At 45.4% G+C, this 23,868-nt stretch overlaps 1 protein-coding gene across 11 annotated transcripts in view; it reads right to left on the bottom strand.

Moving 5' to 3' along the window:
- The window catches only part of srcin1b (SRC kinase signaling inhibitor 1b), a 60,754-nt gene extending 41,450 nt beyond the window's left edge, over positions 1-19,304 (bottom strand). For 4 of the 11 annotated variants that reach the window (XM_069517784.1, XM_069517786.1, XM_069517787.1 and 1 more), the window contains exon 1: positions 19,008-19,304. In XM_069517784.1, coding sequence (XP_069373885.1) covers positions 19,008-19,029 — 22 coding nt within the window. In that variant the 5' untranslated portion in view covers positions 19,030-19,304. Of the gene's footprint in view, positions 1-8,046; positions 8,231-18,969 lie in introns of those variants that run through there. The other 7 variants (XM_069517790.1, XM_069517785.1, XM_069517792.1 and 4 more) reach the window with 5 other exon arrangements.
- Positions 19,305-23,868: the final 4,564 nt, after the last annotated feature.

The following is a 23,868-nucleotide window of genomic DNA, read 5'->3' on the forward strand; positions in this document are numbered from 1 at the left end:
AAACTCCTCTGTGTCTTCCCTGGATGTTGTGTTGGCTTTAAGAGGGAGCAGGAAATAAGCTTCTTGTTCAAGTTTGTGCGTTCGTGTGTGTTTGTGTGTTTGTGCTGAGGACTGATGGAATGAGGAACGAGGGCTTTAATAAAAACCAGGTACATTTATAGCACAAACGCTCCCACGTGATGCTTCCCTGTGACATTTATCCGCCGCTGATGCTGTTACACGGTCAGCAAACACTGACATTTGTCACCGCATCAACATGAGCCTCACGCATCTTGTCTTTTTGGCGTCATCTCTGAGAATCGGAGGCTTCCAGGTCGCTCGTTACACCGAGAACAATCCACTCAGACAAATCATCTTCAAAGAGAATAATAATTCAGGACAGGCTGAGGAAAAAGAGACGACGCCTTCGTGATGAGAAGCGGCTGAGACGTCGTCCTCTTCACCCTCCTCTCTGATCCTCTGTCTCGTTCTGGTTGTATGATCAGCGAGTCTGAGTCGGGCTTCTTTTTTTTTTTTCCTTCCCAAAACCCCTGCACACTCATATCGGCTCAGATCGGTCCGAGGATCAATCTCCAGGACACTCATCAATTTACCAACACTCGGGATGCGGTCCGTCCGCGGTGCCATTAAACCGGGATGAGAGGCGGCGTGATGAGGATGTCAGATGAAGGCGAGGTGGGCGAGCGCAGGTAGTGAAGTTATCAAGCAGCCAACTTCCATCACAGAGGGATGATTGAATTCAGGCCCTGAAGAGCAGACAGCTAATGCATATGCCTCTTTTACGTACGTGCACTAAAACTGCTGCACCTGCAGAAGCACTCGACCCTCTCCGCACATCTCCGCCAATGACAACACGACACCCGACATCAATTCCAGCTCAAGGAGGAAGTCGTCGTAATTAGAAAGTGATATTTTTGGCTCGTCTGAGGCCGGGACGCGACCTGAAGGTGAGTAATTGGTATCATTGAGTGAACAGTGGGCTGAGTCAGGGATCGAGCTGGACACTAATCAGTGTCTCACACTGGGAGCAGCTGGATGACGACAGGAAAAACAGGACTGACTGTGCTGAGCTGTGTCTGTCTGCAGCCTGAGATCAGAGGCAAATAAAACGAGAGCCGAGCAGGGAAACGGTTAAATTTACCCAGAAGGACTTGAGCAACTTGACTCCGACTGTCACTCTTCTCAATCGTGGGAACTCTTACATATTAATATATGCAACGGAAAAAAAAACTTGAGCTGCAACTAGGGCAACCCCCGAGTCTCTGAAATGTGACGAGCATGATTAATTTATCAAAAAAATAGTGGGACAGAACATTAACGTCTCTGTGTATAAATATCAATGACGGAGCCAAATTACTGCTGCGACAAAGACGAGTGATGAAATAATACTTCTCTTATGTATTTAGGTAGAGAGGGAAAAAAAATCCTTCAGGCTCTTTTCAACACAACAAATTAAAAAGGTTCTGAAATGGAATATATTGATGTAATTAGAACACTTGGATTAAAATGGATTAAAATTACATAATTGACGTAATTTGGTAAGTAGGTATTTACGTTCTATTGTCAGAAATAACAGCAGGGTAAAATAAAGTAAACGAGAAGAAACGAATATCCATAGATTTAATTACACTGTGATATATACGTGATACTATTTATATTTTACAGGAGAAAATCTTTTTGAGGACGATAATGTTTGAATTTTGTCCAGAGATGTTTTGAAAGAGTGAAAGAAGAATCTTAGTCAACCTGGATAAAACCATCACTCAGCAGAGGAGATGGTTCAAGACAATTCTGTCTGTCTCTAACTCGAAGGTCGGCAGTTCGATCCCAGTCTTCCTTACTCCGCATGCTGAAGGGTCCTTGGGCAAGCGACTGAACCCCATCGACAAAACCTTCTCACAGAAGAAGAGCTGGACAAAGACGCACTGTGTGAATCAGTGAACTGTAAAGTGCTTAAAACTGTAAAGTGGTCCAGATTAGAAAAATCTCAATATAAATACAGACCATTGGGATTCTAACGACGGGCCTGTTACTGCTCTGACTGAGCAGAGTTGGGCTGCTGAGTTTCTGCTGATGATGGCAAAAACGTCACGGATGGTTTAACGACCACCAACTTGATGGGATTTCTCTGAGACAACGACAACAGAGCGTCGACCAGAAACCGTCACTGCAAAAAGATGCCTCTTAAAAATCGTATTATTCTCTTTAAACCTAAAATGTCACCAGTTGATTCTAATCTTACTTCAGTCCCAGGGTCCTGAGGGGATCCTGCCCCGGCTGGGGGGAGCGATGTCGAACATCCTCCTGAGCCGACGGCCTCCGCCACCACGTTTTCTAGAAACGCAATTAATCTCATGTAAATGTTTGTTCTGTCTAAAAATACTCTGCCTGCAGATGGTGTGCTAGCATGATTTGCCCCTGTCATGTTACATCCGTGGTCATAAGTCAACTGGTGTGGGATAGATGGAGTGAGCCGGGCAATTAAACAAGACTGATGATCTTGGAGGGGGGAGGGAAGCAGGGGGGGAGTCCACTCAGCGGAGGAGCAGTGTGTGTCTGTTTATACACACATGCATAAATTCACCGTTTCAAAGCTTACAGTCGACTCGCTGATAATGAAATCCCAGCACCGTAAGTGGATCAGAAATAACCCCCCCGGAATCCAAAAACTCATTCCGACACACAGTAAGGATGTTCTCCAATTTTCTTTTACCTGGCGTTTCAAAAAGTCTTTCATCCGTCAACCCACTCGTAACTCGAGGGGAGTCGATTTAAACGGGGACACTGAGATCCAGATGCGTAATGTCACCGTGCATCAAGGGCAACACGTCTCTGATCGCAGGAACACGAGGGGGAAACTTTCCACCGTTTCATAGACGAACTGTAAAGTCTAATCTTCTCTCTCTTCGCCATATCGAAGCTCGCTGTGGTGCCTTTTCATCCCAGCCGCACTAATGGACTCAGACTGCGGTCTACATCCATCTCCGCTCGTTATCCACGATCTCCTCCGTACTGTCCGCCCCCCCCCCCCCCTCGTAGCCCTCGGCCTGCGGGGCTGACAGCTCGGTGGGCTCGGAGCCAGAGCTGATACTACTGTCTGCTGTAGGTCAGCCTCCCTCTGGGGAAGGGCAAGCACACAATCACAATATGGTTAACAACAGGTCACGGCCCCGGTGGCTCGTCGGGTCACACGTCTTCCTCTCTTTCTTTTCTTCCTCTCATCACAGATAATGAGCTCAACAGATGCGCGACTGGTTCCTGAATTCATCTGCACATTCAGCTCCCACTGTTCACAGCTGCTGAAACACACAGTGGCTCTTCAGAGACACGAGTAAAATGAATCTCGTCGCGTCCTCCCACAATCCAGCAACGAAGCCAAAATATCACAGTTGCGGCATCAAGCTCTCCCCGATACACACGTCTGACCGAGTACAAGTCGGTCGCATCAATCGCGACGCTTCAGCCCGTTTACACATCTTTAAAAACCAAACTTACCGGAAACATAAAGTGTGATAGGAACTAACTACAATATCTAAAACCATCTTTTAAAATGTATTTGATGTGCATTTTTAGTTTGGTCCTTTCCATTAACATGGAGGAGGAAGGGTTTATGACTACTGCAGCCAGCCACCAGGGGGCGATTGAGACAGTTTGGCTCCAGCTTCGAGAGCTGACACCGACTTGTGGGAAAGCCGATGCATTGTGGTCAGGGTGGTCCGCAACTATTTCTCTCCAGAAAACCAAAGCCTCAAACGTGATTGGTTAAACTAGAAAAGCAACCAGAAGCTTCCAGATCTCCAGATTCTGTTTACTCACATGCAGAATCTATTCTTAGAGAGAACACAGACAGTTTGAGCTCTTAGCTCATCAGAAGGTAGCGGAGAAGCATCGTCCTTGTTCACAGTTCAGCAGTGACTGGACTTCGTTGGGACTCTGGTCCGTCTCCTCTGCTTCCCTCACTCTCTGGTCAAGTCGTTCATTTCTGTTGTTCTTGATAATTGAAGAATAAATTCTTGTTTTATTGTTTTCGGCTGTGCCTCTGTGTTCCACCCCACATCAGTATCTGGCTGAGAGGGCTTCAGTATCTTTTGCGGTGATTGTTAATCTGTATGTACGGGCACTGATTTATCTATTTGGGAGTTTGGGTCGTTGAAAGTACCCACAGGGACGATGTTCTGTGGCTGTGAAGGTGAGTGAGTTTTAAGTGTGAAATAAACCTGCGTTCATCGCTATATTTCAGTTATAAGGCTGGTGTTGTTCTATCTTTATTATCGTCTCTCTTCTTGTCAATAAATCCCATGAAAACAGTAAAAACCAACAACGTGCTCGTCTGTCTCACAGAACTTAACGACCTCCCTGAGGCGTCTGTGGCTCTCAGCCCTGAGCCCATTGTTTCCAGTGAGGACGTAAATCTAAAAAATATTTTATTAGTTCCAAAAAAAGGTTCAGAAGCTTCGTACGTTCCACAAACAAGAGTAAACACGAACCTGCACTATTGGGTGAGTGGTGGATGAACACAATCAGTGAATGAATGAGTTACTCCAAAGACAGAATTAACAATGATCGTAGACTCCTGACACCTGCATTCTCTCAAATGACCAGCAGGGGGGCTGTTTCCCCTGATTAAATGCACATGCAGCGTAAAAAAATTAGATAGTAGATAGTCCGGCCAACGTGATCCAACCCCGACCGAACCTGGATGATTCAAAATCTTTGTCCGAACTGGGCTAGGCCAGATCCAGACGAGTCCCAGCTGCCTCCAACGTTATACGTCGCATTTTTGAAAAAAAACAATGAAGCTCGTCGTCAGAGGAAAAAGAAACAAGAGGCTCAAATATATGTTCGTAACATCAGAGGATTTCTGGACCTCAAAGTCTTTTAACAGAATTTGTTGAGAATAAAAATAAAGAGTTGTGCCAGACGCCCCCCCCCCCCCCCCCCGCAGGCAGCAGCTTCACTTGTCTCAGACAAAGACGCAAAATGCGACTGGGTTTGAAGAATCCACGTTAAAGAAACGCAGCGTTTACAGAGCTGCAGGATTTTCTTCTCTGATCCTTCTACCTAACGGAGTCGGCTGCAGACCAGACTCACTGTGGAGATGGAGCCCAGAATTTCAGCTGTATAATAGCGTCCTGATCAAATCTGCTGTGTAGTCGATTGCATTACTTCACCGGTGCAGCCTCAGTGCTCGTGTGCACAGTCTGCGGTTTGGACGGATCATTTTCTCCGGAGCTGACGAGTTAACTTCTCTCATTTGTTTGAGATGGATGTTTTGACTAAAACTTCATGTAGGATTCTCGTAGATTCAGGTTTCAGGTCCCGACGTAAAGAGAAGGATCGATTTATTGGGACTCGTCCTGTCGTGTCTGCACCAACAGTTAATTCCCATTGAGATGATTAAAATAGACTTTGGAAAACAATAATACACAGATGTATCTAAATATAAAAGTGGTGATGTTGGGTGGTTTCTTAGCAACTAGAGGGTTTTACTGTAGTTTCATGGTTTGTGAACGAAAGGTAAAAAAAAAATATGTAGAACTGGGACATTTAACTCCTGATTCAATTCCATCCTGAAACTCAGGTATCGATTCAATATTACAATTCAGACTTAACAGTTCAGGTGGTCGCCTACCTGCTTGTTAAACAAATCACTGTTAAATAAAGTTGATTAAAGTACAGTTATGATAAAGTCAAAATAAAACTGTAAAGTTTAACAGACTGCTGTAACAATAAAGTAAAACCACTGGTGCTTTTATTCTGAAGCTCTCGTCTTGGACAGGAAGTGTTCATGTCGTTGTCAGATAACAACAGTTAGCGATTAGCAGTCAACAAAAAGTTAACTGTGACACTTTGAACCAACTAGCAGCTTTTCCATTTACAGCTAGTTATTATATTAAAAGTCCTGAGCGTCAGTAAGAAATGAAATATCGAGATATGATTCAACGGGCCGATCGAAAATAACTTGCGATAAATGAGTGGATGTATCGTGCGACCGCTGAATAAATAATTCTAAATACTTCTCTGAATAAGTCTGATGGCTCTGAAGTCACACGGTGGGTTTTGGGCTCCAACAGTAACTAGGGCAGTGATTTAATAATAACAGTTACATAACAAACACAAGAACGATGCAGCTGCTCTAACGTCAGATACCGAGTCTGCTCTGATCTGAAATCTGTTTGTCAGTCGCTCAGATCTGCATCAAAGAATCGAGGGAAAACGTCGTTGATGACTCGGATCAAAACTTCCCTCTCTCTCTCTCTCTCTCCCTCTCTCTCTCTCTCGTTCTCTGTCTCCAGGCCGGCACAACTTGATTCCAGCATGTTCCAGACAGAGCCGGGCCCCTGCAGTCCCGACAAGTGCAAACCGATATCAAGGCGGCATCAAAGTGAATTCTGAAGCCACCAGACGCTCCAGAGAGAAATTTAGAAGACGACGAGAGGGCAGCGACTGAACGCATGTGTTACCACCAGAGAACAGACACAGTTCGCTCCGGCCTCGTCAGCCCCCGCACGCCGACAAAGACACATTCACAAGAACGAATAAATCACTTTGCACAACCATTTGCATTTCAACCGAGTGCCGCTCCGAGTCCCCTGAGCGTGTTCAGAACGTATGATTATTAATACGGCCCTGGAGAGGCGGCGGGGATACAGAGAGAGTAATGTGTGCGGGGAATGTTAAATTCACCAGTTTGCTTCAGTGCACTCTGGGGTTGTCCCCGATTTTAACAAGTGAGCAGCGGGATAATGCATCGTTTCCAAGTACCTTCGCATCAGTGAAACCTGACATTGAAACATAACTGGATTATAAATTTACTGCTGAAAATGGGAGTTTGCGGAAAAGCTTCGATGGATCAGGCTGAAAATGCACAAGTTCAGGTCCTTGTGTGATGTCATCGCTCTAGAATCCTCCCACAGACGTTCGTTGTGAAATGTTTGAAAAAGCCGAGAAAAAAATATTCGAAAAAAGTTCCGAATGAGCTTGAAAGTTTGAAATCAGTTGAAATGCGGACGAGTTGTTGACGAGAACAACATTTTATATTTGGAGGAGGAGGCGCTAAACAACACAGGATATTTTAGGAGACGTGTAAAATTTGATCAAGTAGCAGAACTAAAGAAATAAATAAATACGAAGGAAGGAAACTCAGTCTGAACCACGTGGAAACACAGCATCGAATCATATTCTCAGCTGTTTTAACATAAACTGTAAATAAACATGGACGACGTCTCCACTTCCTCCCGCTATCCAAAGATAAAGCCGCCATCTTGTGCATTTGGAGCCTGAGTCTGCACGGTAGCGATCGGAGGACGGAGCGGTGGTGATGAGCGACCACTGTTACGTTTGACCAATCACGAGTCAGTCTCAGCTGTCAATCACGAGTCAGTCTCAGCTGTCAATCACGAGTCAGTCTCAGCTGTCACTCACGAGTCTTGGTCTTGTTTTTATTGCGCTAAATAACTCATTTCAACCAAACTTCTCAGAAACATGAACGAACATACACCAGTGTTGTAAGAACTACTTCAAATGACAGTTCAGTTTGATCCATGTCCCGTCTGCTAACATGGAGCCCCCACCAGCCAGCCACCAGGGGGCGACAGAGACACTTGGGCTTCACTTTTGAGCAGCTGTCACGTCGTCCATCTTTATTTACAGTCAGTCTTCACTTTATTGAAGCTAAAGCGAGCTCATCGATGGAGAACGTCCAGCCCTCTTCCATGTGAAGGTCAACCCAGGTTAGCGTCGCTCACTTTCCTTCGTCCTACATCCGACAAACGCTCAGTTTAAAGCTTCTCTCTGTCCCCCCCCCCCCGTCTCCCCTCTCTGGCTCCTCTTCCTCTCCCCTATCTTTCCCCTCTTTTTTTTTTTTTCGGTTCTCTTGGGGCTATGCAAAGAAGCCGGATAATCTTGGTGCATGCAGACTGCGAGAGTCCTCTGCAGAGAGTGAGTGGATCACTACAGCGACAGCCCGAAAATCCTCTGGTGCAAGATGTGGCAGAGCAAACGAAAGAGTGAGCGAGTGAATGCATGGAGGGAAGAAGCGTTTACCTGGGCTGTGGTCCTGTGCAGGTTGGTGTCCCTCTGTGGCCGAGACTCTACATGGCACTGATGTAACTGTGCCTGCACGTGTGTGTGTGTGTGTGTGTGTGTGTGTGTGTGTGGAAGGAAAGAGTGCGGTGGAGGAGATGGGGAGAGTGCACAGTGCAGTGTGGAAGATTGGAGGCAGGGTACTCACTGTGAGCTAAGACTGAGCCTCTCTCCCTCCCTCTCTCTCTCTCTCTCTCTCTCCCTCTGTCTCTCCCCCTCTCTCTCTCCCTCTCTCTCTCTCTCTCAGAGTATAATCCCTTCCTCAGTCTACGGGGACGAGCTGCAAATGAACCGGCTCTATCTCTCCCTCTCTTTCTCCACTTCCCTCTTGTTCTGTATCTCGTCTTTGCACATGAGCCCCGAGCAGAATTACCCCCCCCCCCCCCCCCCCCCCCCCCTCGCCGCTCGCCCCTCCACCACCCCCCCCATGCCTCCACCTAGCAGGCAGATAAGCCAGAATAGCAGAGAGCAGTCTTGCCCTTAATGACTGCTACAACTCTATCAAGCCACTTCCCCTCCGTCGAGGTCTTCGTCGCTCAGGCTGCGTTCTTTAGACGCACGTTTGTTTGCTGCACGAGCGGAAAACACATTGGTGTCGTTCGGAGTCTGGGTTTTTTCTGCGGCTGCAGTTTCTGAGTTTCTAATTTCTAGCAGCGCTTTAAAATGCAAATGTTAGTGAGTCAGACTCTCGTTTATCCCATCTGGGAATGTCTGGCAGCGTTTTGAAACAGGCGGCATGTGAGACAGTGAATCTCAGAGAGAACTAACAATCACAAGATTTCAGACGCTGAAGCGTTTGAGATGTGTTGAATCTGATGTTTGTGAGTTTCCTGGTGTTTAAAGACAGAGCTCAGCCAAACGTTCCATTTAAGTTTCACTGGAACAAGAACTATTCTGTCATCAACCTCTCGACAGCGACGAGGACCCAGGACATTTCTTTCCTGGAGACATTATTGTCACCAGGGTTGAAACCATTATTTCCATAACAGACCACATTTGCCAGCTATTTTCTTCGATCAATCAAAAATGCTCATCTCGGTTTCACACGAGCCCGAGGCGACATCTTCACTTCGCTTCCTGTGAATGAGAGTCCGAAGTTTAAAAGGGTATTCAATTTACTGCGATGAAAGAGGACGTCTGCAGAAGTGAGACACCCGAAGAGATTCACTGTAAACTTCTTTAAAAAGAGAATCAGCAGATATTCACAGAACAAAAGCTGCAACTTGAAAAAGGAAACATTCTACATATTCAAGTTGAAAACTTTAACACGTGTTACGACTTGGAAAGGTTGACATGCTCTGACGTTCACTTTCCTCAAATAGTCCATTGCTGCAGCTCCTCTCTTCAGCCTCTGTCTCAAACACTTTATCGAAGTCGTCTGATTGGACTTCCTGCAGTCGTGAAATCTAGAACACAACTAATCAGGTCACACACACAACGTCTTTGTGTCCAGTCTGCTCTGATTGGCTGCAGTTGTCGGTGGGGTGAACTAAGCATTTCCTGGCATTATGGTAAAACACTTGTGGTGCTTTCACTGTCGCCTTGTTCAGTACGGACTTTCAGACTTTTCAGTTCAGTCCGACCAGAAGAGGTGGTCTGGATAAAAACTATTCTCAGACTTCAGTTCATCCATTCACGTTCTCCACTGAAGAACAGTCAGCAGCTTCCAGAGTGAACTCATGATGTCAAGTTTCCTTCAGCTGGATCTACACATCCACCTGCATGTTTCCACAACGAGAGGAAGAATTTCCTCCTCTTCCACTCAAGACGCTGCCGATTCCTAATTTAGATCTAGCGTGTTCCTCCCCACCCACGCGCTCAGGCCCTCGCTGTGTGTATCCATGATGCAACAGCGCTCCAGCACGTCGAACCCCTCGTCTCCCTGCGATGGCTGCGGGATGGAAACGCAAGGCTGGCGGATTACGAGCGTGTCAAATTGGCAGAATGTATTAGCGTCACACCGACCACCGTTACGTTTACCCCCACTAGTCAATTATCAAGATAGATAGCTCCAGCAGATAATAGCCCACAATGGCGCCTGGACCCATTTTCTGCTTAGTGGACAGAGAGAGACGAGGAGAAGGGGAAGGAGAGCGAGCATTAGCGATGTTGTGATAGGAAGAAAATGTTACTTCCAGCACAGCCCAAATCAGATTGGGTCGACCGAGACAGAGGGAGGGAGAGGTACAAAAAAAAGGAGCCTGTATTATTGCAGGCGAGGAGCCCGGGTGGCAGAAATATGGAGGGAGAGGCACACTTGTCATCCCAATGAAATCATTCTCCAAGGCTGCTGAGGAAAGTGAGAGCTGCACAGAGATGACGGCCCTGCAGAGTGTGTGTGTGTGTGTGTGTGTGTGTGTGTGTGTGTGTGTGTGTGTGTGTGTGTGAGAGAGAGACGAGACAGAAAAGTCTGACCATGAAGAAAAAAAAACAGTTTGCTGATTAAATCTTGTTTTGCTGTCAGGCGTCTTCTCTCACGCGTTCAGTGTCTGCAGCTCCGTCGTCCTCTTAAATCTTCTTCTCTCAACAACACAAACACGACCGTCACAAACGCTCGGATCTAAAAATAATCAGACGCAGAAATCTGTGCTGCGCGTTCAACAGATTCTCTCCAGAGCAGCTCAAAGTCCACAAGGTGACAGAGCCACGACTGCAGTGACTGATGTTTTCACAATGGATTCATCTGAATATTTTCCCACATGGTCCGTTAATTATTTGTCCATAAAATTGCGAGCATGACGTCAAACGCTTACTCATCTCACTCACACACACACACACATACAGATTTCTCTCATTTACCGTCGGACCAGCTGGAGTTTGTACATCAACTCAGTATTTAAAGGGATGAAGAACGCCACCAGATAAAGGGAGGTGCCACAGATCTGCCAGGATTCACACGTCAAGTCCAGGTGTATGAATTTTGAAGAGACATTTCTAAAGACATGTATCACAGATCGATGAGCGTCCATGTGATCCTCCTATAATGAAATCAACAGTGAAGAGTTCTGGACACTTTCTGAAGACGCTGCATCTTTATCAACTTTTAATGAAAGAAAGTCTCGATAAAACTTTTCTTCTGTGTCACGCAGCTCCGCTACAATAATGAAATAATTTCCACCTCCTCGTCTCTCAGCCGCTCGCTGCTCATTTCAGAGAGACCATTATCCCAGTGAACACAGGCTTTTCATTTGAGAGTGATCGGGGGGTTTCTGAAGGACCGTTCTGTATAATCAGCAAATGAGCAGCTTGTTAAAACGTCGCAATTTACTCATCAACGCGGCGTTTGTTGCGTTTGCTTTCCGAGGACACGTGTCAGAGCCGTCACGCCAGCTTAAGAGATAACAAAGAGCAGGAGGAGACGGAGGCCGTCACGTAGCAAAAGCTCTCACACGAAAAAACCTGAAGTAAACAAGCAGACGCCTGCTCATACACACATTCTAACCCTCTCACAAACTGTCTCATGTTTTACAACATCTGTATAATTAGACAATAAAAGAAATGAAACATCAGAAAACCAGGTGAACGTTTAAAGTCACTGAAGCTCTTGTGTCAAAGGTAGGAACCAAGTTCACAGGTTGCTGTTTCTCCTCAGGTCACTTAGGGAGGAGCACACAGTCTACGTAAGAACTTGTTGCACCAGTGATGACTCACTCTCTCGTACGACATTAACTTTATTTAAAGATGGACGACACGACAGCTCGGAAAGGTTAAACCTCGCCTCCTCCATGTTAGTGGATGAGACATGAAACAAACTTAAAAAGTCAATATATTCGTCATATACATCTTGTCATTGACTTTGAATCCTTTCCTTCCCACAATGCATTTCACTTCTCCCTTTTCCTGACAAAGCTCTCGCAGCCACGGACGAGGCGAGACGACTGAGCAGGACCCACAGTGACGTGTCAAACGTCCTTTGACGTCTCGTCAGGGACACGTTGGAGCCGTGCGGACTTTGACTCTGATAATGTTAACGATGCTTCGTCCTGTTTAGCTGTGGACTAATTGTAACGGAGCCGTTTGAATGTTATTGATTAGACCTGAGCTTTCTCTGATTTTCTAAAGGTCAACGTGAGTCGGAGTCTATTAACCTTTAATAGACTCTTCTCTCAGTTCATTGGTCTGGAATAAACTGAAGCTGCTGAAATCTCTCTACAGTGAATTCATCAAATGGTTTTTCGTCTCGACAGAACAAAGAATTCCCTCCTGTCCGTTAAAGTTTCCTCTGACGCTGGTTCCCAGTTGTTTGTTAAAGTTTCAGCTCGTCGGTTCAACAGTCGATCAGCTTCTCGTTCCCAGGATTAAAACTCACACGAACGTTTTACTGGGTTTTTTCATGGTGTATAAAAGCTTCGACCTCACAGTCGTGTGTTTGAGCTTTCCCGACGCCATAGAGGGAGGAAGACCTCGCCGTGGGGATGTGGATTTTGCTGAGCGTGAGCGAGGTTACTTCAAGGACTTCCTGCTGCCGTCACTTATCCTGGGATTTCTCGTGCACAGGGAAACACACTCAGACTTAATTTGACAACTTTCCCTGAAAGACTGAATCTCAGATATTCATCTCCAGGTTTTTTTTTCTGTCTTTCCTCACGGCTGGAACGTTTTGTCCTTGATGAAGGGATTTCTGTCTCAGAGACAGAGACAGAGACAGACTGTCACATCAGCCTCCAGTCGCAGGTGAAACCACAGTGACGGAGCAGAGCGGCTGCGTTTGTTTCGTCGCGCTGGCGCAAAATCGATGATGTCTGTAGATTTATCAGAGTGAGGTTGTTCACACAGTTTCACACGTTCCACATTTTACAAGGTTCTCGCTCAAATTTAATAATCTGAATCTGATTTTAGGCCTAAAAAGTCTTAAAAATGTTAAAACACTTCACAGTGAGTCCTGATTATATTCATGTTCACACCAACGACACTCCTGGTTCTGTAGTTTGAGTTGTTCTCTCCTCAGTCTCACATATTCCTTCATATCAAAAGATCTTGAATTTCATTCATTATGGTTAAAAGCTCTGAAACCTAATTGTGGTTATTGGAACAGCTGAGACCCCGACCGAGGATTTTAGATTTAATATTTTCTTATATTCGTTGAGTTATTATTTAGCGGACGAGGAGGTTTGAGCTGGAATCGACTTCAGACATTAAAGTGAGTTTCGATCTGTGACCCAGTTTGTTGAGTTTTTTTAAAACCCTGCAGCCAAATGAAATCTGAGTTTTGGGACCAGTCCGTCGTGTCCCGAGAGTCGTCAGAAGTCAGCGAGAATAATAATGAGCAGACGGAGGAGAACTTAACCTGAAAGACCCAGTGTCGTGAAAAATCTGAGTTTCAGGTTTCATGTGTGTCCCTGCGGGAACTCTTCATTTGTCTCTCGTTATAAAACCGACTCATATCTTTACATCTAAATCGACTGTTCAATGACTCGTCCTGCATCCAATCAGAAAGCTTGCTGCAATTTTAACTTCCTCCCTGTGACTATAAATTCTGACGGTTAACGCCCGGCAGACAAGGACGTACATCGTCTCAATCATCGGATGAATCTGTGGCTGAAGGTGGCGGCGTCCTCTGAACTGCTGGTTACTGTCGATTCTGCCACCGGTGGGGGGGGTGGGGTGATGCAGATTCAGAGCTATTAGAGACCTATGCTGCAGCCAGCCACCAGGGGGCAGTTCAGAAGGTTTGGCTTCAGTCTCATGTCGTCCATCTTGATTTACAGCCTGGTTTTCTGGTTTCTGGTTAATATTTGACAGTTTCATCAATACTGAGAATTATCACCATCAGGGTCGAAAAGTGGAAAAAAAGTCTGAGACTAAAAGTCACCAGAGCCTTTTAGTGGATTATTAATTATCAATAATGGACTTTAAGTGCAAACGGAGGAAGATGATTCAGCCTGTTTCCTTCGTTACGTCTCACCACGTTAACTCTTTACTCATTTACTGAAGTTAAATAAACCAAATGTTATTTTATTTATCTGAGCTTTACTTTATTTCTATTATTGATTGCTTTGTTGTGCATCCATCTCTGAATATTTATTTTAACATTCAAGCTTCTATGAGAGAGAAAACTGCATTGATGCCACAACTGCAGCTGAAACGATGACGTCTGCGTGGACGCTAAAAACGTTATGGACCATGGTGCGAGCAAAAAGCAAAAATCACTGCACACACAAGTTAAATATGTTCTTATGAAGAATGTGAAAAATATTTCTGACTCATTATGAAACTGTGGCAGGAGAAATTAGAAAAAGACGGACAAACACTCCTGCAGCTCGATGACCACTTCACAGACCTACGATGTTTCTCTTGGTCGACGTTAAGTGAAGTCAAGCTGAAGTAAAGTAGAACTGGTGTTAGAGGGGGTGTCGCCTGGTGCGGAGACAGCGCCCACATCAGCACCTGAGGTCATTTCCTGCTCTTTATGGCCACAAACTGTCAGTCGGAGGAGAAAAATGGGAACGAGTGCGACTGAGGAAAAAAAAGTAATGTGACGCAGCGGTTTGTAATTAAGCTGATTTATTAGAGAAAAGGAGGCGGCGTCTCCTCTCGGCTTTATTCCTCCATTTTTCTTCTGCTTTGTGTCGAACGTCTGGAGGCAAGAAAAACTAAAACTGATAAAAACTGCTTCTGCTGCTTTTTGACATCAGATCTGGTTTTTACCAGTTATTACCAATATGGAGGTTTTCACCACTGCTTGTTTAATTGTTTTGTCAATTTTTTGTCCGTCTGTTGCGTTTGTCTTGCCCCGGGACACTTTCTGTGCCAGGGCTTGAACCACGGTCGTTCTTGTTAGTGGACGACCCGCTCTTCCCCGAGCCACAGCCGCCCAGTGGAGAAAAACTTTTACTGAAACGTCTGAGGACATTTGCGTTCATCGGCCTTGTGAGTGCAGGTGTAAGTCGAGGTTTGGTTCCTCTGCATCGTCAGTATTTGAATTTATCGGATGAAATGAGCGTTTTACGATAAAAGACAAACGAGCAGCAACGTGTTTTTAATCACACGTGTTCCCGTGAGCCGGAGGCCACAGCAGGTCGAGTCAGGTCGAGTGGAGGATGAAGACGTTCTGTGTGAGACGGAAACGTGAAGAGATACTCCATGTTTTGTTTAACTCATCACAACCCAGAAGAACAGAAGTGTGTGAAGAATGAAGAGAGAGCGACTCCCCCGACCACCGTTACTCAAACATCTTGTTCCTCTGCTCCTCAGAGGGGATGAATAAATCAGGTGACATGTGCAGACAAACTGTGAAGATGTTCCAGGGTCAAACTTTCCAGAGTCTGAGGAGACGAAGCCCAGATTCAGAACGAAAGTCGTTCTTTTACACACTTTTGTTTGAATAAATCAGTTCCTCGAAAGAATCCGTGACAATATCGTCCAATGACGAAGACAACGGCATCTGCAAACCTCATCTTCTAACCAATCAGAGGAACGAGCAGCGACTGAGAGTCCTTGTATAAAAGCTGAAGCTCAGTCCGCAGCCTTTTTAAATCAGTTAACTGAAACCAATGTTTATGACCTGTACTGCAGCCGGCCACCAGGGGGCAGAACGATCGTTTGGCTTCACTTGGTGTCGTCCATCTTCGTGTGTTTTGTGAAGCACCTCGTTCAGATGAGTGCTGTTCCAAGATGTCTGGTGCCAACACAGCAAAACGCACAGTTTCTTTAAAATGACAAAACTGATCGACCTCGTGTTTCGTCTGAAGCTGCAGAACCTGAAGGCGTCGGCAGCTTCATGTTTATTCACGTGTCAGAGACGATCGTGATAAATGTTGTAACGACGACTCAGTTGTCAGTTAAAGCTTCGTCACTTTAACGACCTCGTCGTGTCACAGGCGGAATTTTTTTTTTTTTTTTTAACTTTCGCAGCCTGGAACCAAATTTCTTGAAAATGTTGTTTTGCTTCATAAAAGACATCAAAGTGAAAAAGACGAAGGTTGAAAGGAGTCGGAGGAGCAGCAGCTCAGGTGGGAGCAGTCGCCCCCGAGTCGGTTAGAGTCGGCTCAGCCTCACCTGGCGGCTCCGTGGCAACCGCATCAATCAGCCCTGTGATGTCGACGCCCTCTGCAGCTTCCTCTCCCTCACTTCCTCCTCCCTCTCTCTCTCTCTTCCTCCCCCTCACTTCTTCCTCCCCCTCTCTCTTCCATCTCCTTCCAGATGTCAACAAGTTTGATCAGGCTGACGTGGGAAAACGCTGCTCGGCTCCCTGACAGATCCTCTACCCGGCGCCTCTCCTTTTCTTTTGCTCCCCAGTCGCTTGTGATTCCAACAAGCTTGATCTGCTACACACCACCGCCGCCATCTCCGCTAACACCCACCCCCCCACTCACCCACCCTGCCCCCTGGGGAGCCGGGGAGGGCTCCGGCGTGTCATTGAGGTGACATGACTCACACAGTCATGCAGCACAAAGAGATAAGTTTGGAGATGTTCAAGGACGTTTTCAGAAAACCCTCAGTTCAGGTTTAATCCTCTCAGCGATTTCGGAGCGAGACGGCGTGCAGGATGTGACACGCCTCACATCCGGTGAGTTTTAAAGATAGCTGGTGTTTTCTCTAACAACGTGTCTCCCGCCGCGTTCAAGAGCTCGACAGTCGTCTCGCTCCGACGCGTTGGAGTGCGGCAGGATGACGAGGAGGTTAAGATGTAAATCACTTGTGATTAAACCTCAGCGTCGCCACATCCGAACGACAGGAGGTGAAGTAGCTGCTTTTAAATGATAACGATCGTTCAGCAACACCTGACAACACTGAATATTTCCCAGAATCCTCAGGGTCTTTAACACTGGTTACCAGCAGAATCATATTATCTGACATGAACCTGAATCCAAACAAAGACGGCAGCTGCTCGAGTCGTCCCTGAACCGATTAACGATCAATCATTATTTTAAATCACTGACGTGAAAATGTTTACTGATATTAAAAAGTGAGAAGTCATGTTCTCATAAACAACCAGTGGAGTCGCCCCCTGCTGGTCATGACACAGAAGATTCTTGAACTACTTTTAAAAACAGCAGAATTATAGTAATATTCAATAATAATTACATTTCTGTGTTTTTCATGAACCGTCAAGTTAATTTTATGATTATATGATTTTATGAATATAATAATTGTCATAACTATAAATGTTCATCTGTGATCGCCCCCCCCCCCCAAAAAAAAGTTTAACCTCCTGATTTATCTAATTTGTGATGAATTCCGTCTATTTAATTAGTTTAATGAGTCGATGACGACGTGAACAAGTCTCATATTAAACACTTGTTCCTGTTTTTTATGTTCACCTACAAGTTAGTGACTCATCCTATAAACTACTTTTTTTATTCGCACTGTTTGAAAACGACCTGAACTATAAAAGTGACTCTGCTGTTCACGCCTGTAGCTTGAATCTCCTCCCATCGCCGTTACATAAATAGATTCCTGAATAAAATTTGAGTTGCCAAATGCTCTCTAGCGCCTCCAGGTGTTTTTTTTCTATAAAGGGCTGAATCAGGGACTTTTAAAAATAAACACCTGCTGGAGTTTCCAGGACGTCTGTGCCTTCAGGAGGCAACGAACAATCACAGATACACGAGGGAGAACATTTTATTTATTTACTCCTGGTGAGGATTCACCCTCCAGAAACACAGATGCTCACGTCTGTGACTAGAATTTAAATATAGAAACTGCAGGTGTAAAAAAAAAAAATTAATAAAAAAGGACGTAAGTAAATCGTTTCCCTGCTTCGGTATTTGAAGAATAGAATCTTGCAGTGAATATGTCGAAGACGTTTATTCCAGCGTGATTAAAGTTTAAAGACTTTTTGTTTCGTGGACACAAAACTGACAAATCGATGTTCAGCATCGTTAACGATCAATAATTGAATAATCGTTTTATGAAATACTACAATAGAGCTTTTTTTAAATCACTGACCTAAATTAACTTTTTAAAGAGCGACTCAACTTAAATTCCAAACATAAAATAATGACTTAAAATTAAACTGCAGAACTCGATGAATAAATGTCTGCCCGCACCGAACGAACACACCCACAAGGGGCGGGACAATTTGGTTAGTCACACACCTGGCTTTCTATTGGTCGGGGATTTTTGATGCACAAAAAAATGCAAGAGCAGAAAAAATAAATCCAAGAGCAGACGCAGCGTGAGGAGAAGAACTGAAGCTGTAACACAGAAAACCCGAGTGCATTATTCTATAAGTACGTCCTGTTCTCAAGCTCTGGAATCAAAGAGGGAAAAAACAGGATATTCACTCAGTCGCTTGTTGCAGCTGTGCGTCCTCAGTATTTTTAAACCTCTGCATTCACATCCAGCTCATCTCTTTCTAACTGGCAGCGTTGTCTCCTCCACTGTTCCCATCGCTCCCTCTCTGAATCCATCAATAGCGTCTTTCAGGCTCTGCCCCAGATGTCAACCTCAGAGCGCCACAGCATCAACAGTCTCCTCCGCACAGGCGGTAAACAAGCGCCGCTGCCAGAAGCAACCACCAGCACCACACACCACCCGATTCCTCTCAGACGCTCCGTCCCGTCGCAGCCGAAATGCATTTTAATGCGTTTGGAACCGGCTGCAGAACTTAACGCAGGAGACAGAGACTCCACCGGGAGCTCTGTCTCTAATGCAAACAACTTGGGACGATGCTTCAACTCAACGGTTTCACATTTTACAAATCACAACCTGCAGCAGATGGAGATGGATCAAAGTGCTGAGCGGCGGAGACGTGAAGTGTAAACTGTGGAGAGTGATATTGATTTCATCTTGCAGGAGCATGCAGGCGGAGGAGAAGAAGTGCGGCAAACACAGACAGCATCACACTGAGGAGGACAGGGGTGGGGGGGTGGAGGTAAACAGCGGTAGTTTCCCATCATCCCCCAGCGCGTCACAGAAAGCCACTCAAGTTAGAAATACCTGCAACTACAGAATGGACGGAGAGAGAGGAGACATGCCTGGGAAGGAGGAATTGCCCATTCTCCGCCTGGATGCACCGGTTCACTGTCTCTTCCTCTCTTTATCTTCTTCTTCTTCTTCTTTATCCCTTCAAAGCTCTTCTTCTCCTCGTCTTCTTGCTCCCCGTCCTCCCTCACTCTGGTTCTATCCCTCCCTTCTCTGCGGGTCCATGTCCTGAGGCGTGTGGCGGAGCTGTGTCAGCATGTGTGTGTGGAGGCGACCGGCCGGACGGGGGATGCTCTGACAGTGATGCTCCTCGTCTCCGAGCGGCCGCTGAATAAACTCATGTTTAATGGATGCAGACCCCCCCCGCCCCCCTCACCGTCTCTCTTAAAGGGCCAGCTCCACAGATTCTCGACGCTTTTGATCTCAGCGCCGTCGCTCCACGGGTCGGATGTGGATCACGTGCTGGAAGCGTCCGTGGGCATTAGCTGTGGCGTGTGTCAGATTCTCAGAGAGAGGTCTGATGTTTCTCCCCGAGCTGCTGAGGAGAGAAGAAGAAAGTGAACGTTTCTCTGACAAACTGACGAAGATGAATTATGAACACGAGCGGGAAGAGAGCGGCAACGCAAACACTGATGTCATGTTTATCGTGTTATCATGATCCGTGTGGTTTTTTAACACGTGTGATGGAAGAAACAAAAACTGTGTTTGGTTCAGGAAGATTCATTTAAAAAATCCTCATCATCAAACGTTAAGGGATTTTGTCAAAAGTAAATCTTGAACTTGAGGTGTGTGTGTGTGTGTGTGTGTGTGTGTGTGTGTGTGTGTGTGTGTGTGTGTGTGTGTTCATCATTCACACTCTGACACCTGATAAAAGAATCTCCAGGAGGAAACTGCTGCAGAAACACGACGTTAGAGAAGAAGCTTCAACATTTAGTTTCTGAAAAAGAAAACTAAATCTCTTGTAACCGACCTCGACTGCAGCTCCGCTCGGTGAGAACAGACCGGACGGGAACAGACCGGACGGGAACAGACCGGACGGGAACAGACCGGACGGGAACAGACCGTGTTTGTTTCTCTGTGGCCTGAATTTACCGGCTGCTAAATAAAACATCGTGATAAATTAAAGATGGGACTTTCGGCCTGGAGCGAGCAGATGCTGAGTGTCTCTGCTCTTTGGCCTCCAGCTACACTCGCCCTCACTCTGCTGCTCACACACACGTGTCCTGTACCACAGGTGGAAACAGGAAAATATCAGTGACGTACGTTCACACCTCGCTCGCTCTCTCTCTCTCTCGCTCTCTCTCTCTGCGGAAATCTCAGAAAAATGCTTGAGGAGACAAAACCAGATGATCACAAGCTCAAAAACTAGACATCAGGTTCAGACACATTCCTCTTTGTTGTATTGACAGTAGCTAAATTTATATGTTCGGAGCGAGTCTATTTCCTGGAAGTCCCTGGACACGTTCAGGAAAAATATAATTCTCTGCTCAGCACTTTTCTGCAGGTGGTCCGGTAATTAAAACGCCAAGTCACAGCTCAGCAGAAGACGAATGACACCCTGAAGAGAGACGAGTGGAGAGAGGTGAAGGAAGTTCACTTGTTAACTTTCAATTCAGTTTTCATACATTTAAACTTCACAAGTAGTGGATGGAAATATTTAAAAAGACGGGAGGATAACTTCATACAGCCCTGTCCAAAACCAGAGGACGAGGACAGGGTGACAGGTGGACGTGCCGAGTGAAGGACAGAATAAGACGAGAGAGAGACAGTAGAAAGACGGAGGGAATAAATAAACGAGCAGCAAAAGTGTTGGAGACTCGGGGAGGCAGACGAGGATGACAGGATAATTACAGATTCATGGATTCGTTTGACCGGTGACAGCCGGAGCAGCTGCGTCTGGTCAGAGGAGCTGAATAATGAATCAGGAGGCAGCTCCGGTTTCAGCCTCGTACACAAACATCACCGACATCACACGGAGCCGCAGCAATTACCCACAGACACAGAGGGAAGGACAGGTGCGGAGAACGTCAAGGCGAACAACGGGAGGCGTCGCCAGATGTTGGAGCGGGAGACAGAGTCGTGCACGGACTCTGAGGGTTCAGGGGCCCGAATAAAGAAGGAGGCACCTCAGCTGTTCACCAAACACATCAACACAACACCAGGGTAACTCCCATCGACTGGAAATAAGACTCCTGAGACCTGCGTTCTTACTCTGACCAGCAGGGGGCGACTGACAATCTCTAGTTTCAAGTCTTCTGATGGTACCACTGGGGCACCGACACCGTTTGACTGACAGCCAGTAGCGTCCAATGGGTGCAGGTGGAAGGTGTGGGTGGGCGTGCACTGACCTCGAGTTCGACCAAATGTCAAACTGAGCTCACAAACCGACAGCTGACGTCTCGGTGGTTCGATACCGGACTCACAAAGGGATGAGACCCTGGACACGAGCAGCCGAACCTGAGAGGAGCTTCGGGCAGGTCGTGTGTTTTCTGTGCAGCAGGGAGCCGCCATGTTGCATCAGGCGGCGTCTGGTGAGAGTAGAGATGAAGGGGATGCTGGGAGTTTATCTCTAATCCGTCAAAAGGTCAAAAACTAAAACATGAAATCTGAAGCTGGTGTTGATCCGAAAATGATCACGTGATCAGTGACGTCAGAAATCTCTGCGTCCCATTGGACGATAGATGAGACCTGAGGTTCACATAGATCATAGAAATGATGTCACCATGATGTCACAATGAGGTGTAGTGAGGTAATAACTTTAGATTAGAGACACGAGCTACAGTTTACTGAGTTCATTCGCCGTCATGAGCTATAAAAGAAATGATGATGATAAAATGCCCGATATTATATTATTCATATTTTCCAATTTCTATTTTCGTTGCTTTTAACGACTGAACTTGTTCCAAAAAGCTCGGAGCTCCACAGGTCGAGTCGCAGGTTTGTTGGGTTCACAGTTAATCTGTAAAACAGCCGGACAGACGTGGGAGATAAAGTCCAGAGTGAAATGGTTTTGTTGTCAGTGAAGTCGCAGCTTGATGGTTTTAATTAGTTTGATCTGCTGCCGAAACAACACATGAAGCACAGAGACGTGAAAGCTTTAAACTCGTCATCACTTTGTTCTTCACTCAGGATGAAAGAAGCGACAGCGGCTCGAGCTGCTGCTCAGACACTTTCTGTTTGTCGCTGGTTTGGGTTTTTTAATTGAGCCGCTCTATTTTGAGACTTCACAGCAACCGCAAACTTTGGCCGGGCGTGAATTATCAAGCTGAAGAAGTGGGTCAGATAAACACTCGTCTGATTTTAATCACGGACGGTTTCCTGCCGGACGTCTGTCTGAGAACCGATGATTCGAAAAAGACAAAGGGGAGACGGAGGAGGAGGAGTTTAACTCCTCTAACACGTTGTATATAAAATCTATGATCAATAAGAGCTGACGGCAGAAAACAAGGAACAAGATCCTTCAGGAATAATGAGGAATAATGAGGAATAATGAGGTTCGGTTTCAAGTTCTTTTACTCTCAAAGTTTTTTAAATGAAAGTAAAAGATACGTAAATATGAAAATATTCAGAAATGTGCAGATGACTCATGTCACCGTTTATATTCTGTGTTATTTAATAATTTCTTCAGTCGGTAGTGGTATTTTTAGAAATACAAAATAAATAGGAAGGAAGGAGAAATAGAACACTCACAGTATTTGTCAGGTGTACTCACAGTAATCGTCATGGTTTCCAACGTGACCTCGGTGAGCGACGGCTGCTCAGGAACGTTGTTCTTCTTCTTCAGGTTCCTGCAGAGAAACATCAGTTTGTTCAGTTCAATCTGAACGAATGTGATGAACTCATTAAAGCATCGTTAGAAAATATACAACTACTCTGAAACAGCTCGTTCTGCGTGACCCTCTTTATTTTTAGCTCCTCATACAAATACTTTTCTACTTTTGCTCAAGAAAAATTTCGAATTTTCCCTGTTTTTAAATTTTCTGAGCAAATGTTTCACCACTGTTGATTAAACTGGTTTATTTCAGCTGTAATAATTAATTCAGCCGGAAAAAACGTTTCTGATAATAATAATAGATTCAGGATTACACAACAACTACACATTAAATCAATGAATCACTCAAACCATCAGCAGAGAATTGAATCTGAGGTCAAATCAAATCCTCGAACTCTCGAACTGTTCGATGACACAACAGGAAGTGAAGAAACAAACCTGTAAACATCCTGTTCGATGACACAACAGGAAGTGAAGAAACAAGCCGCACATGAAAGAAACAAACCTGTAAACAAACAAACAGCGTCTCCAGTTTCTGTCTCTCATCCTGAGAACTGTTTGTAAACACCTTCTGGTTCTGACGAGCTCCACGTGCGCTTCGTGGTTCAGTCGGCGGCCATCTTGTCTTCATCAGTGCCACCTGTTCAGGTGAGGGGTGTTTGATTCACGTCCCTCTGGCAGACACCCGGGCGGAGCTTCACACGGGTTGAACTATGAATGGTTTGGTTTAAAACTTATACAAAGAGGTTTGTGTTGTTGTTATTCAACAGACCCTCATGGATTTGATTTAGATTTTGTTTAATGATTTATGTGTTAAACATATTATTTCTAGTGACGAATGAAATCTAACCAAAGACTGTTTATTCATTTATGTCTCAAAACGACGTTTGGGAAACTCTGAATTATTTATTTATTCTTCAAATAATTTTAATTTTAACTCAACGTCCAACGTGCAAAAACAAAACGTCCATCGTAGATAAAGACAGAATATGAAAATACAACCTGGTCACGATGGACAGAAATGAGTCTTTTAAAACCAGTGAGATGATAAAGAGCATGAAAATAAAAGACTTCACAAAAGGTTCTCTGGACAAATAATGAAGAGAATAAAATATTCCTGCTCCGCTGTCTTTCTGAGGTCT

This window comes from Paralichthys olivaceus, chromosome 21 (assembly GCF_024713975.1).
Source record: "Paralichthys olivaceus isolate ysfri-2021 chromosome 21, ASM2471397v2, whole genome shotgun sequence".
NCBI classification, from domain to species: Eukaryota; Metazoa; Chordata; class Actinopteri; order Pleuronectiformes; family Paralichthyidae; genus Paralichthys; species Paralichthys olivaceus.